This window comes from Anopheles darlingi, chromosome 3 (assembly GCF_943734745.1).
Source record: "Anopheles darlingi chromosome 3, idAnoDarlMG_H_01, whole genome shotgun sequence".
Classification (NCBI taxonomy): Eukaryota; Metazoa; Arthropoda; class Insecta; order Diptera; family Culicidae; genus Anopheles; species Anopheles darlingi.
Window position 1 is genome coordinate 45325939 of NC_064875.1, and position 16289 is coordinate 45342227.

Here is a 16289-nt window from a genome sequence, read left to right on the forward strand (position 1 = left end):
AGAACTACAATCATAATGCAATCCAGTGACTAAAATTCAACCAGATTCTAACTGAAACAGGTTATAATCGGCAGAATCATAAAGTTTCTGCAAGTAATGCAGACGTTCCCAGGCAGCTCAAGTATTGACCGATCCTCATCAACTAAGTCAACAGATTGTGTCTTCAATATCTTCGTTCACGTGAACGTTACATATCTCAATGGTAATGGTTTGACCATCTTACCATCTTAAATATTTGCACCTCGCCTTGTCTAGGCACGCCAGTGACTGGTGAAAAGCACACTCCCGGGTGGGGAGAAAGGGTCAATCCATCCATCTCGTTAGACTCGTCACTAACTGGACACTCCACTTTCATCCCCAGCAACAGCAGCAGCAGCGCTCGGTACCGTTCTCTCGCCGCTACTCCAATAAAGCACACTCAAGACCTTCACACCTAGGGCGGCGCAAGGTTTTGCGAAAGTGAAACGGTTGATTGAACGGTACACAAACTCCACGGTACTGCCACCGGTGGTACCGGTGGTCCAATCCGATCTCCAAACCAAACGAACAGAGCGCAGAGTGAAAGTGTCAACAGCCAATGTCTCTCGAAACGCAACGCCACCGGTCGATGACTTTAACGGTCAGCTTCCACGCGATCGGATCGATCGATCCGCCCGTTGATCGATCCGCCCGTTGATCGATCGACTGACGGATTCATGCTGTGCTACCGATCGACCGGACGATCGGACAGCTAACCCTTCCACGTCGGGTATTCAGATCCGTCAATCCTTATGATGATTATTTGGTTGCGGCAAACACTTCTACGACAAACGAGGGAACGGTTGGCGATTCCAAAGCCCAACGCTTGGCACATCGAAGGGTTATGGCGACCGGACCTAGGCCATTTCAAACGTCACGTCACAATAAACTCCCGTAGGCCCCCCCTTGGCCCGTAGATCCGAGATCCGAGCGCAACGAATGATTTCGTTAATGACAGTACCGCGAGTACTGCCGCGAACGGAGCTGCCGGTCACAGACGCACCATAGGAGGTGGCCGCCTCCCGAGATAGAGTTGGAGTTGGAGTGGGTTAGCCGGGTGAATAGGTAGCCCAATTCACGCGCCTTGTATGCCGGCTTCTGGGAGGGGCTTTCGCTTTTTTATTATTTGTTTTGTTCACACGAGCTTCAGCTTCGTTAGGAGGAGAAGGAGAAGGTAGCCCAGCCCAGAGGAGCTTGGAGCAGGGGCTCGAAATCTGGACCGCAACCGACCGATGCGGAGATGCTGCGGACAGTTTGCGCTGGACCGTGGTGCCGTGGACGATGACGCTGTTGTGCTCCGTAACGGAACGCGCTTCCGGGACCGTGAGTTGTGTCGTGTCGTAGACCAGAAAACCGGGGAACAACGGAATGAGGCCCCAGGCCAGTGAAGCACCGCCAGTAAGGGGAGTGTGGCACGTGCTACTGACCATCGGCGGCCTCTGGCTGCTACAGTTACCCCCGGTACCGAGTGTAGTGTCTGCCGTTGAGATCATGATCTGTAATTACGAAAAGTTTAACCTGTTCGATAGTATGTACCGACCGCGGACCGAGCAGTTCTGTGTGTTTAGTGACGTGTACCTCGGCCCGGACGTGAAGGGTACGGACTTCCTGGCGAGCAGCCTCGACTACAAGCGGGTCGCGTTCGTCAACTCCAAGTTCACGCAGGTGCCACCCTCGTTGTTCAAAAACTTTGACGACATCCGGGAGCTGTACGTTCGGCGCTGCTCCCTGGAATCGCTCAAGGTGACGCGCCAGCTGGAGAAGGTGTACGCCGGCAGTAATCGGATCGCCACCGTACAGCTCGATGGTAATGCTTCAAACAGTTTGCGCGAACTGTACCTCGACGGTAATCGGATGCGTGCGCTGGCGAACTTAACCAATCTGCCAAACCTGGAGGTACTGGTGCTGGAGAACAATCCACTGCTCGGTGACATCGATCTCGTCCAGTTCGAACGGATGGAACAGCTGTGGAAGCTCGACCTGGAGCGTATCGGTATGACGCGGGTACAGAATGGGCTGCAGCGACCGCTCGGTGCCCTGAAGCGGCTCGATCTGTCCAACAATGCGCTCACGTACGTGCACGTCCGCATGTTCCGAACGTTTCCCCGGCTCGAGCACCTTTGGCTGCACGGTAATCGGTTGTACTTTCTCGAGGCGGACCAGCTACCGGTGATGATGCCATCGGTGCGCAGTATCGTCATCGATGACAACTACTGGGGCTGTGGGCATTTGGCCGTGCTGGGGCAACAGCTGCGGGACCGCGGGATCATCATACGACATGGCGAGTGCCGGACACGGGCCGTCCATCGGGTGTGCTGCTCGGACGTAACGGATGTCGTCGATTTTCGGTACATCATCGAGATGGGTGTAAGGCGCGAGGGACGGCTGGAGCAGGATCTACGGGAACTGCGCACCGTGGCCAGCGTGTTGCGGCAGGATCTCGAACGCATGGGCCACCGGTTGGCGGAGCTGACGGTTAACCTTACGCTGCGTCCATCAGCGCAGGTGCTAGTGCTTGATCCGCTTCCACCGGACGGGGTCAGTAAGGAGTCGACCGATGTCGGCAGTAGTGCCACCGCCAGCGATGGTTCGATCGAAGAGAGCTACGAGGAGGATGATAGCAGTAGCCGCAGCAGCAGCAGCAGCCGCAGCAGCAACTGAGCAGCCATGGCCTCCTTGGAGGGGGGGGGGGCCGTCCATTTTGCATATATTTTTATTTATTTATATTTGTCTTCGAGCCTGAACGGTGAACACGAGAACAATAATAAACTGTAACCGCTGCTTGGAAAGGAATTGATGATTTGGTTTTCATTTGTTGTGTTCATCCAAAGGGGGGTTTGCTAAAATGATCTTCGCGTTGCGTTTGGTGTTTGGATTGGATGCTGAACCACTCAATGGCCACCTTATCAGCTCAACCGCGAAGCCCTCTGGACTCCTCGGATCCCGGCCGCTGCAGTACCAGTACAATCAAACGATAGAATGGTATTAGCGTCGGTCTAACGCTCACCACCGCCGGTAGGGGAATCACCAGTATACTACGTGGGTTATCATTGGCCACAGAAGGAAACCCCCCCACGGGAAGCGTATCAGCAACTCATCATCATTCGGCATTCTAGTTGGAGGCTGTAAAATACTGCACCAGTATCAGTTGCGGGCTTCTAGTCGTGCAAAGTGGTACACAGTCCCGGGCACCAATGGGGAGCTTCCGGGCGGTTATATTGAGGTAATAGTGCAGACTGTTCCCAGTGCCCCGAAGTAGTTTCGTGATCTTAAGAGGATTTTTGCTTTGGATTGTTCTTGTTTTTTATTTACATGTACGCTCAGTTTAACTCTGTTGAGTCAGTTCTATGGTGGCTTCGGGCAGTACGCATCGTCGTCCTGGGGCAACACACAGACGACAGCAGCAAGAAACAATTACCCCGGTAACACGTACTATGGATGGAACGGCAACAGTGTGGCACCCGGAAGGGTGGACACCAACAGATACTCGCGCATTTCGTGTAGGGAAAATGCGATCAATTACGATTGCCTTTTCAAAGATGTGCACATCGAGGAAAACGAAGCGGTATCGACAGACCGCTTCAGCGATTATGGACTACCGCACGCCAGTGCCGTAAAGTCGCTGGCGTTTACGAGCTCCACTGTTAGGCGTTTGCCCGCAGCACTGCTGGACACGTTTCCGAACACCGCATTGCTTAACCTGCAGGATCTGCAACTAAGAACGATCGATCGCGATGCCTTCGCCTATGGGGAGCAGCTACAGCAGCTGTACCTAAGTTCGAATGGATTGACGGAGCTTGAACAGGGCGTATTCGACAGTCTGCGTGCAATGAATGTGATAATGCTAAATAGAAACCATCTTTCGCGTCTTCCGGAGGGCTTGTTTTACCGCAACGAGATGCTGCTTAGTGTGTCAATAACACATAACGGTCTTACGCGCATCGAAGATAGTACCTTCGCGTACAATCGTTATTTGGAGAGTGTCAATGTTTCTAGCAACAGTATCGAACACTTTGACCTGAGTCGGCTTACTGCGGCACACGAGATCGATGTCAGCCATAACCGCCTTACACAGCTGAAGATTCCGGCACGGTTGGGAAGACTATTCGCCTCCCATAATCATATCGATCGCATAGTAACGATTGGACAAAACAGGGAATTGAAGGTGATCCATCTTTCGAATAATAAGCTAACGACCGTTTCCTGGGCCTCGATGTACCCGGAACTGGAAGAGCTCGATCTGGGGCACAACGAAATCGAAGACGTGCAGCATGTGCATTTCCCCGCGCAAATAAAGCTGAAGAAGCTGTTGCTGAACAACAATCGTTTGTTCACCTTCGACCTCTCCAAGGCGTCCGTCAGACAACTGCAGGTGTTGGATCTGTCGTACAATCAGTTAACGTATGTGGACAGCAACAGTAAGATCTTCGACAGGGCACAGCAACTATACCTGCACAATAACGCGATCGTAACGCTAAAATTAACAGCCAACAACGTCCTACAGAACATCAGCCTTTCGGATAATGATTGGGATTGTGCGAATTTGCGCACACAGCTCACGGTGATGCAGCCAAACACTGTTCTTCTCGACTATGATGTACCGCCCTGCAAAGCAAATTACACTATGGAGAGTAGATTATGCTGCAAAGAAGCCGCTATGCCATACCACGACCGGTTGTTGGAGCAGATTCACCTTAACAGTGAGTTTGAGCGGGCAAACAGAATCCAGTGTGAAAATAATGATGCGATCGTCGATATTGCCGAGCTGAATAAAGCTCTGTCATCGGTTTCGTCCGCGTCACCCGAAACGCTCCGGAGCGAAGTAAGTGAGCTGCAATCCATTGTTGCCTCACTATCAGCTGAGAAAACCAGTGAAGAACAGGGGCTGTACAGTGTAAAGCAAATGCTCATCAATAAGCTGCCCCGGTACGGCGGTATACATGAAGGTTTCGATACACCGCGAATGCTGCTGGATAAATTGATACCCCGCCTAGAGGATCGCAAACGGCTCCGTGAGAGCAAAACTATTGAGGAGCGGCAAGAAGCTGCGGTGAAAAAAGCGGAGCATGATGAGCTGAAAACGTTCATTGACTCGTTGGAGGCCACTTTAAAACAACGTAAAGCAGTCAACATCAAAATGAAACAGGATACGGTTAAAATCAACGACGATATTAAAAAACTCAAATCCAAACTGAACGCCAATGCACGTTCCAGCCACATATACGCCTAAAAGGGGAACGTACATACCTGCGGAATCGAATTGCATCTTGCAAACGTGCTCTACTCGGATTCCAGATAACCGGTAAGCCTGATGTGCGGATGTTGAAACATGAAAATAAATGGAAGGTTTTAAGTAGATCAGTCGCGAGTTGATGTTGTTGATCTGAATATGCCAACGCGACGTCTCCTATTTACTGGCGCAGGCGGTCGTCGTTATTCCGGGGGATTCCCCTTCGATTAACTTCAACTGGTACGGCCAAACAAAACCTCAGTCTTATCAGCATTCGGTATTATGTTTTTAGTTTTGGTTTACTCGTTCGTTCGATTCAAACGCCACATACAGCTCCTGTTTCTCGCATTCGAGATTGCGAGCGAATCGCAGCTTTATTTCTCCCGCATTCACATCACATAGTAGTTGTGAATGGAAATAGAAATTTACAGGAATGAACCTCAGCCGACTAGAGCACCGAGAGGGAAATACCTTAAAGTCGAGATCAGCGAGGCATTCCAGGTTTAGGGTGTATCGAAGCGTCTCGAAAAATATGATGACTTAAAGGTCCTGAGACTCAATCCATCCAGTTCTCTACCGCCTTTTCGATTCGGGCACGGGTTATCAGCTCCGGAGTAGGTGGACGCTGTATCTCGCCCGGTGGATGCAGCACCAGGTGACAGTAGATCGGAATCTGCAACAGTACCGGTAGGTACTTCATTAGTGGATGCCATATGGTACGCCATAAGGAAATTGACGACGTTACTTACATACAGCAGAGTCATATCGAACACGGGATGCTCGGCTGGCCGTGGTCGAACGGGAAGCTGCAAGTGGCTGCCGATCAGTGGTTCCTCCAACGGTTTGCCGATCTGGCTTAGCGTGGCCCGATACTTTTGCTGCACCCGGTCGACGTCTTTCGATGCCATTTGCCTGTTACAGGATGGATGGTGGTTGGCTATCGACTGATTGGCGGAATTCCTTAGCACGCAGAGGTCGGTCGGTTGTCGGTCGGGGACTGATCGATACCGGGTTGCTTGGAAACATGTGACACCGCTGCCAAGGATACGAGTTGAGATGGTCCAAACAGAATTGTCAATGCAGAAACCATGGGAGGGAGCCTTTCGTGTGGTCGGCTAAAGACAATGCACTCCGATCCTAACACTGTATGCACACTGGCCATTAGGTATGGCGGGTATTTCAAGTCGTATTTCTTCAACGTCGTTCACGGCAACTTATCCATACCAACCACTTTAGCTGTTGATACAAGAAGCGGCATTTGCTTTCTAATATTTTAATACCGAATTAATACCGAAAGCGAATTGAAATCAACCTTTTGAAATGAACTTAGTTTCAACATTCATCTTACTAATACTAAGCATTGTTCTTAGTCTAATCCTAATCATATCCTCATCATACATTTTAAGCACTTCTTCTACCGTATTATTATGTGTTTCCGTTGGACCAAACAGTCGCGATGCTCGCTGATTGGGATCCAGACTGATTATACCTTAAGTGTCTGCAAATTGGTATAACAAAACCATCTTCTTATTCCGGTTAGAACCCTTAAAAGGAAGATAATTTGCAACCCCTGACTCGAATTAGTATAGCCGTCACGATCTCTCTACCGCACGCCCAGTGACGGGAGACGGAGGATGGAACCGTTCCAGGACATGCAGGCCGCCGTAAATCACTCAAACGTTGCGACTCACCGAACACCTCGTCCCAGTCCCAGTGGACCGGCGACCGGCCGCACGGACTCGGACACACGGAGTTCGGACGCCTGCTGAAAGCTGAAGCGAAACGCACCGGTATCCCTCAATAAATTATGCCATCCCTGGGCCACTGGTGCTGGTCACTGTTACTGCTGTTGTATTGCGGCATTCTGTTCGACCTTTCATCCTGCCGCACCGCGTACTATCCGCAGCCGAATGATGAACGAGTCTTAATTATTAATTTTCATCCCGCGACTCCCGAACCCGACGATACTTACTTCCGAGGTAGGCTAAGGCAGTGGATTCGCCGTAACCGGATGTCTGAGGCAAGTTTTACTTTTAGGTTTTCGTTTCCTGTTGGAAGAATCATCAGAAACTAAGCGTAGAAACAGACCCGAACTTTTGATCCAATCCTAGGCGATTGCATGTTGGAATCAGAAACGAATCGAATTGCATCAAGATAGAGCTGTGGTGCGGGGTGTGCGAAACGCCATTGGTTGAAGTTCGATGTTACTAGGCAGTCCTGGTAGGCCCCGTGTCTCTGTACGATGCCATCTTGGCCACATTTTGCATTCGCAAATCGAATAACCTCTATTTACTTTCCGATACCAGCAAGCAACTTTTTTTGGGAGCCTTTTCCGGCCCGATTTCCGGGTATTTTCCAGCATCCGGTTCTTGCAGCATCAAAGTGCACTAGGAACCAATATTCTTCCAGAAGGAAACCTCGCAACCAACGAAATTTACATTGCCTTCGTAATGCTTCCAATGGGCGCAGCCTCGCAATCCCCAATCCAATGGCAATGGTGCGGCCACGCTAACATGAAAGGCTTCGAGCTGCTCCTGGGAAGAAGTTGTGCGAAGTTGTTTTACTTCTTGCAACCCACATTGAACGTGCAATTTCTGCCAGATTGCACGAGAAACAGAACAAGTTACATTAGCTTGTTTGAAGGAATGCCAGCAAACGGGCACGGGACGGGAATAATATAACTTTAAAAGAGCATAATTGATTCGCATTCCTTCCGGAAGCACACAATGTGGGCACTATTGAGAACCATGCATCCGATTCCATGCAAAACGGTTAGCTTTTAAACATGACTTGACCCTGTTCGTACGGGAAGAATCCTGTAGCCCGAAATGGAATGTCCCCATCAACGGAACGGAGCGCCATCGAAGGATGAATACGACACTTGTGGCCTGGCTTGTGTGGGGCCATATGGGGACGTGGGAGCGAAGCAAAGTTTTCCCCTCGTTCGTGGCGAGCTTGGTTTGGCATTTCATCGGTTCATTTTCACCCAAAAGAAATGCAATCGCTATCGCGAATCGAGCGACATCGCCTTCAGGTTCTTCTCCCAAACTTCTCGCTTTCGATTCACTCACCCCGAGCGATTGCGCCCGTGCTGCGATGATGTGAAGGAATTTATTGGAACATTTATTGGATTTTTCGGTATTTGTCGGCAATAGTTGAGGGTTTTGCGATAATAAGATTCGCTCGCTCGGTTCGGTGTTTGAAATCCGATGCGACGCAGGCAGCAAGAAGTTTGGACAAGGAGAAGGACTCGCTTAGGGGATTGCAAATCGCATACCGACTGCACAGTCGTGACATGAGAGAGCGCATTTAGCGGAAAATAATACCCATTCCACCCTGACGGGGTTCTGACGTCGTACTCTGACACGCGACAAGTGTGCAATCCATGGTGGATTGGAATTACTTCCGATACGCCAGTCGACGGTGCGGGGTGATCCGTGCTGCCGCGTATGTTTCTCCGCCAGATGCCAGATTGGTTGGCTATTCATAGCGGTTAAGTGGCCGCTCGTGAATGCCTTTTAAACAACGTCGACCGTCGACCGTCGACCGTCGACGATCCGAATGATGAAGCATTTGGTAGCACGAGATATGCCGGTACGATGGCGTTACATTCGCGTTAGTTCGGCCGCGAGGATTCTCTCCGCTGCACTGCATCCATAGATATCCCAAGACCCCAAATATAATAACCGGGTTAGATATGTTCATATGCTTAAGAATAGTGCACGGCGTTCAGAATTCCTTCGTCTAGACGACTTCTAATGCTTGATATGCTTCGAATTTCCACCCGTTAATATCCTATTTTCTTATTACACATACCTCACATCACAAGAGATCCGTCCCATGTGTCGGCCATTAACGCGTGGATATAAGCAGGAAACGTGCAGATTACCAAAACATCGCTCCCTTTGACTAGGCTACGACCAATTGTTAAGCAGCGCCACGGCTGATGCTAGAGTTCAAGGCAAAAGTTATACCTCCAACTCCACTTTTCCGAACAACCGGTCACACAATGGTTTGTTTATTAGAAAAGTTTTATTTGTTCTCGAAACCCGCTGCCAATATGTCGCCAATACTTTTGCGGTCGAGTGTGTGTGTGTGGCCGTTGAGCAGAGCAGAGTTATGAAAGTTTGGCCCCCACATGGAGACGAATGGGAATGTGTCCAACGATGATAGCTAGCGTTGATTGATTGTTGCTGTCTCTACCAACAGGATGGTTTCCTGGACGCAGATATTGAGCAGTTCGCCCGGTAGTGGTGTGTCTGGTGGGAACGATTGAAGATGGTCAACATTGGGAGCAACTTTATGGCAACCGCACAAACCTTGAATGACCAAAGGCAAAGCTGCTTGGTATGATTTTTTTCTTTCTCTGTTACAGTCGTTGCGGTGAACCTCTGATACCTTCCGGTCCTAATGCGATCAAACGAGCATGACAGGGCCACAATATATTTCAAACACTTTACACACATTTCATGCGCTAACAATTTAACAAGTGCCCTCGGCACCGCAAAAATGGCCACCGGTTGGTTATAACAAACAACAGATCAAATTGCTGGTGAGACAAACCGTAGTACATGGCAAACACTAACGACCATCCTCCTCATTTTTGGACCGTTGTTCAAGGCGATCTTCCAGTCGGGCCGGTGTTCTGAAGCCCTTTCGCAGGATCGGATTGGTGCGAATCACAATGGGTGACATCTTGGGCGGACTGGCGTAAAAGGTGGAAAGGGTCTCCAACTTGCGTTTCGTTAAACTCGAGCTCGCTCCAAGCGGTGTCGAGTGTTGCTGCATCCGAGATGCTGCGGAGCGCTGAAGCAGCGGCGTCGATACAGAGCGACCAACCGAAGAGTTCGGTGTCACAGTGCCGCTGCCGCTGAGGAAACTGTTATCGTTAAGCTCACGAACCCTTTCATAGCAACGCCGGAAGAACTGTTCCTGATCGATGGCATTGAGTTGTACCTGAAAACGATCCCATGCGACCCGGAGATGCGGCTGCCGAGGGTTCTCTGTGAATGTCGTGTACTCGGTAGCGAACGAGTGTGGTACCGTGCTCTGGCGGCTAATGGTGCGCCACTGCAGATTGGCCACACAGAGCACCTTGCGTTCGGTGATTAGATCGTCGTACGCGTACTCGGCCAAACCGTACCAGAAGTTTACGCACAGCAGATCCATGGCCGTGTCGGCAAGGTAGATCGATTGAAACTTTTTCTTTTCTGCCGTCCCGACGTACACCACCACACCGACCGTATCGAACTCGCTGAAAGCGGGACGAAACGTGGATCCATCGATGTCGCCGATCGGCATGACAGAACGGAGAAACGGTTGCAGTGATGCTGGAGTGTTATCATCCTCGCGGCCTACTTTCGCATACGTGGTACTCTTATGAGCCGTCAGCTGTATCTCATTGCTCTTCGTACCCTTGGCCGACACGTTTTGAAGCTCGAACAAGCAGTTCTCCTCGAGCAAACGACGAACCTCTTCCGATGGTCTCCAAATCGATAGAAGGAATACCTTCGTCGGTGTGGTTCGGTCCATAAGGCGTACCTTTAGTAATTCCACGATGGAACCACGATCCGTTGGGTGTTTGTCGAGCTGTGCCTTTACGCGCCGATTGATCTCATTCTGCAGCGCTTCCTGTTGTTCCTGGTGGAACCTCTCGATGATGGCCTTTTGGGAATGGCTGAGATCGATCTGTTGGCGTACCAGGAAGAAAAAAAACACAAGAATTACATACAGACCACACATGGGGAATGCAATTTGTAGACATTCATGTCCCTAAGCTTACCTCTAGACACGAAAGATCGAGCCCATTCTCGAGCATTTCCTGGAGCTCCTCGCACGAGGTTGCTTCCGTAATACGAATGTTCCGATTCAGCGATCGTGCCGCTCGTTCCGTTTCAATCTCATTCTGTATTTGATTGTACAGCTTGTGAAGCCGGTCCAGTTTACCGGCATCGTTGCGCTTGTTGTGGCGTTGTTGCATTCTTTCCGAGCGTAACATCGACTTTGTGTCCGATTTCTCGACAAACATTAACGGATAAACGCGCACTATGGTACACCGGAAACGGCGGATAAGCCCTCCCCGATCGAGAATACTATTGCACGGAATCAAGAATGGCTCGGGACAGTGATAGTAACCCAATCGTACCATCCACCGAACGCGTCGAGTAGAGTTGGCATGAATTTTCAACCGTACATCGTTCGGAACGTCCAGCGCCGCACAACCATCCTTATGGTTTAGGAGTTCCGCTCCCTGGACCATCAGCTTCGTGCCAATTGCGATCTTTCCACGGCTTACCGCACTCTCCAGTGCCGCATCAATGGTGGTACGTACCGCGTACCACCCATCACTCAACTCCAGTTCCCATTCGATTGGTCCATCGACGGAATGAATGTTCGAAACGAACAGCACCATCCGTCGACTGGCAACATCATCTTTTTCGAGCATTTTCCTCAGCGGAGGCCGCTGTGAGAGATCGATCTCACGATGATACCGATACTGAAGCTGTTGGAAGACATTTTCTGGTGAGAGAACTCCGGTGAATTGGTCTCCGAAGCAACGCTCCATGGCACTCAGCTTGGTGACGATCCATCGCCAGGCATTTTCCACCCATCCTGGCGGTATCAGTCGTGGATCGATACCGGGAGCAGCTAGAAAGGCTGCTTTCAGTTGCTCCAAGCCAACCGTAGAATGTTCATCCAGGATAAGGCATCCTCCTTCGCTCTCGCCACCAACGGGTACTCCCGTTACATTGCTGTTGCAAACGGTGTCACTAATGGAAGAGAAAAAGATCGAAATAAGATCCATGAACAGGCTTGGTTCCCGTGTACCTACCCATAGAACTCGATCATGTTGAACCGGAAGTCCATAACATTCTCCATCGTAACGCTCTTGGAAGGTTCCACCATCGAGGAAGAAGGCACCGTTGGACGCTTATAGCCGACCGCATGTTCCAAAGAAACACGGTTCTTTTGCTGCTTTCGGGTAACGATAGAAGGTACCCTCGGATGGCACAAGTTTTCCGGTTTGTTCCTGACAAACTCTTGCTGTTTCTGAAGTTCCGCTAGGCGCCCCTGGCGAATCGGCTCGGGTGGATTTTCAACACGTACCGGCTCCGGTAACTCTTCTATCGTAGCTAGCTTCGGTAGCAATTCGGGAAAACTATCGTCCCAATGAGATGTCGACGTATTCTGCTGCTTGATCCCGGGCAGCTCACGCGGTTCAATTGCACTTGGTTTTGTAACCATTTCTGGATTGTTGAACAACTCGTGGAATTCGCTATCGTCCAGCGCGGCGAAAAATGCATCCACATCATGCCCAGCAACAGCGACCACGGGATCTAATTTACTACTAGAAATCGCGGTAGCTGCGGGAGTGCTTGTTTGCATTTGCACCATCGGATTGCTGATTCTTGATTTCTTCGACGGTGTCCGTGGATCGGTTTCTTGGTCGAATGAAACCTTTCGTTTACGAATACCAGGCCCAGGGGAGGTTGCTTGCATTTTACGTTCTCCTAGAACTCTTACACGCGGCTGCGGAATATCGGAATGAGAGATTTGCTTCCCGGTAGCGTTCGATAACGCGACCACTGACGGTGGCTCATTTTCTCGCTCGAATTTACTCCACAACTGTTTTGCTTTCTCTATTGCATTGCTGGAAATGGTAATGGATGTACCGTTGGCACGATTGAAGCTGGGTAAGGCGGGTACGGCGTGTTCGGCCAGGATCGTGTGGTGTGGGGCATTGGTACTGGAAGCATTATCTTTATCAATTCCATCATTCTCTTCTGTAAATAACAGTTTTGCCCTGGCAAGTGCTTCCGATGAAACGGAAATCTTATCCCCTTTAGCGGTACTAAAGCCAGCACCACAAAGCATGGCAGCATTTGCCATGCTTGTACCAGTATCGACTGTTGACTCACATTCCTCGCCTGCAAAAAGTACTCGAGCTTTATCCAGGGCCTGCTTTGACACAGCAATCGCACCTCCTCTTGCGGTGGCAAAACCAGCTTTGAAAGGCACATCGATGTTATTGTTGGTAGGGTTCTCTTCGTTGACCATTAACTGCACCCTCTGAAGAGCTTCTTTCGATACGGATATCATGTTGCCACCAGCAGTACTAAATCCTTGGCCAGATGGTGCAGCATTTTCTCTGCTCTCTGCTCGCCGTGAATCGGAAGAATGGGTTTCCATGGCATTTTGGTCTTTCTTTTCTTCCTCGGCGAATAAAGCTTTTGCTCTCTCTAAAGCCTGCTTCGATATGCTTATAGAACTTCCACTAGCCGTACTGAAGCCAGCTATGCCAGTTACACCGGTAAGAGCTCCAGGAGGATCAGTTTGGTTGACTGCTTGTTGATTTAATACCAGTTTGTTTGCCGTCTTGTGGCCTTCACTCGAAACCACTCTCTGATCAGTTTCTGATCGCTGTTCCGTTTCCTCATCTACAAATAAGGCTTTTGCTTTAAGCATCGCCGCGTTCGATACGGATATGGAACTGCCTCGTGCCGTATTGAAGCAAACGTTCATACACGGTGTCTCTTGCCGATCGTGATACATCTCTGATGCTCTAATCTCCTTAATGTTATTTCGTTCAACGAGATTCTTATTGGGGGTAGATTTCTGATCGACAGGATGAGCTAGCATGAACAGTTCATCATCATGCTCCAGCAGCTGTTCCATCGTAATCGAATCCTTCGCTGCATTTCCAGGAATTGCATCGCCGCTGGCCAACAGATCTTCGGATTCGATTTCCTCTTCACTCGAACTGTCGAATGTTCCGAATTGCATTTGGATCGTTTGAGGTGAGCAGACTGCATCTGGCGCTAACGAGATTGACGACAGAGGATCCGGTGTAAACCCGTAAAATGGTGACTCACGGTCGAATGATTCACATTTCGGCTTGATTGGTTGAGGCGTCGCTTCCGCGCCAGAACTCTGACTTGGGATGGCTTTTGAAAAGAAAGTTGAAAGCTGCGTCAGATTAGCTTGAATGTGGACGCTGGAATGGTTCAGAGTGTCGGCGTCCAGTGAAATCTCCGCTTCATCCTCGGAGATAAACTGCGGTGGGCTGGATGGTTCCGATGATTCGTCATCACGGAGCGACTGCTGTACCGAACAGGAAGACTCATCCGTTTCATAACTCAGACGACGAGCTATCGCGGGCTTAGCCTTTAGTCTACCATAATCACGACAAACGCCGGTTTCTTTCCTGACCGCTTTCGGTGGACTGTTGATGTGATCCTGCAACTGCAGCAATCTACGACGAAGACCTTCCGTGCTTATCAGCGAGAAATCGATCTGTGGTTCACATGTTCCCGAACAGAAATCGCTTAATATGCAACTCAACGTGTCGTTTGAGTAGCTGGTATCTAGAAGAAAAATCATATGTTATCACCATTTCCAACCACGATAGGGAGCTACATACCATTTTCATGGACGGATGATACATCTTCAACGGCAGACGTTTGTTCAGAGAGTGGTTCACATGGTGGTTTCGGGTTTTCCGGTTCGCCGGATTCCTCAACACGATCTTTCGCCTTATCGTCGACTTCTTCGAACAACCACATCAGCTCTGTATCGATCTCCATCTGGGTGAAGCTGTAATTTGGCTTCGTTGCCACCACCGGTTGATCGGGGTCCGGATGGCGGGCCAGTTCACAGACTGACCGAAACCCATTTTGAGTTTTACAGAAACCACGGAAATCGCGTTGGCTCGCAGAACCAGAAACGGGCACACAATTGGCTTTTTCGAGCGAAACAGCGCTGGCAAAGGGATCTGCCGTGATTTTACTGATCCCTTCGTCATTTTCCTCGAAGTAGAAAGTGGACAGTGATTTCCTCTTCTGCTCAACGGGTCTCTGAACAGCTTGTTTTTCTCGACGATCTTCACCGGTTTTACTCGTGGATGGCTGAACGAGCGTTAATCGCATGGAGGGAACATGACTTGAGCGGTACCTCGGATTTATTGTTTCCGCTTCCGGGGTGGGCGGCACTTCTTCTATCATTTTCACATGGAAAATTCCGATTTTCCGGGTTAAAACGCGCGCGACGGAAAAAGAATCTCCCGCAAAATTTGTTTTTGTTGTGGTTTTGCGCGCTGTCATCTGTCACTGACGTTTGAAGCTTGGAATACTGAGATATAGAGGGCGCTCGCAGCGCTATGTGGGTTCGTGGACGAGGATTTATAAACGCAACAATGTTTTTTGAAAATTCAAATTTCCAACGGCAAGACAAGACGAGACAAGGCAAGACAGCAGAAAGGTCTAGCGCGAATGAAAACGTTCATTCTAAACTGTATCTATCAGAAAATATAGCCAGGAAATTTGTGAAGACTTCGTGCTTAGTTATGGTCGCAAAAGGCTACCAACGATCTTCCACGCAGTCTTATCCGAAGAAAACCCTAAATTCAGTAACAAAAAGGACACTCCCCGACAGAATCAAGACTTTTACAATACAGGCTTCGGTATACTATGCTTGATTTGGCATAACGAGCTTACGATGTTCGATAACGTGTTCATTCTACTTACACAATCAAATTGCAGTAGCATAAGAAGTGAGCTTCACTAATTTCTAGCGATACTGGTAGGGAACATCATGGGCATCGCGGCATCTCGAGGGGATGTGGCGGGATCCATAGATCAAATGCATGATCGTTTCGATCTGCAATGCGTTAAATATGAGCTCACGAGCTCCTGCCGAATGCGAATCCTTTCCGGGTTGCACTCGCATGAATGCAAATCACTTGAAGCCGTCAGTCGTCGAACCACTGTTCACATTCATGATAAAACAATAAATTCTGCAACAGCCGCAACAGCAGCAGCTGCTGCCACTCAGCCGTATATGATGCCGCACACATGTCGTCTACCATATGCAGATCACCTTGCATACGGTTTCGTCTGCTGCTGCTGCTGCTGCTGCTGGTACCATCATTGCATAATAAGATGCAGCTCGCCGTTTTTTTTTTTCTCGTTCGATTTCATGCCGTATCGCACTGCACCAGTTGACCACTTGGGGTACGTAAAGCAACATAGCGCAAGGGGGAGAC

At 49.7% G+C, this 16289-nt stretch overlaps 3 protein-coding genes across 3 annotated transcripts; 1 reads left to right on the top strand and 2 right to left on the bottom strand.

Annotated features, from left to right (window-relative positions):
* Window positions 1-3123: 3123 nt before the first annotated feature.
* Window positions 3124-5379, top strand: LOC125954599 (leucine-rich repeats and immunoglobulin-like domains protein 3). Its single transcript, XM_049685042.1, has 2 exons — window positions 3124-3241; window positions 3343-5379. The coding sequence occupies exons 1-2, from the start codon at window positions 3213-3215 to the stop codon at window positions 5246-5248; spliced, it is 1935 nt and encodes a 644-aa protein (XP_049540999.1). The 5' UTR covers window positions 3124-3212; the 3' UTR covers window positions 5249-5379.
* A 425-nt stretch (window positions 5380-5804) lies between these two features.
* Window positions 5805-6156, bottom strand: LOC125954673 (WD repeat-containing protein on Y chromosome). The gene is made up of 2 exons (XM_049685155.1): window positions 5998-6156; window positions 5805-5921 (listed from the first exon to the last, which is right to left on the bottom strand). The coding sequence occupies exons 1-2, from the start codon at window positions 6154-6156 to the stop codon at window positions 5805-5807; spliced, it is 276 nt and encodes a 91-aa protein (XP_049541112.1).
* Window positions 6157-9290: 3134 nt separating this feature from the next.
* On the bottom strand, window positions 9291-15299 carry LOC125954572 (breast cancer type 2 susceptibility protein homolog). The gene is made up of 4 exons (XM_049684981.1): window positions 14670-15299; window positions 12081-14613; window positions 11031-12018; window positions 9291-10936 (listed from the first exon to the last, which is right to left on the bottom strand). Exons 1-4 carry the CDS (start codon window positions 15247-15249, stop codon window positions 9830-9832), a joined length of 5208 nt encoding a protein of 1735 aa, XP_049540938.1. The 5' UTR covers window positions 15250-15299; the 3' UTR covers window positions 9291-9829.
* Between the last annotated feature and the right edge of the window lie 990 nt (window positions 15300-16289).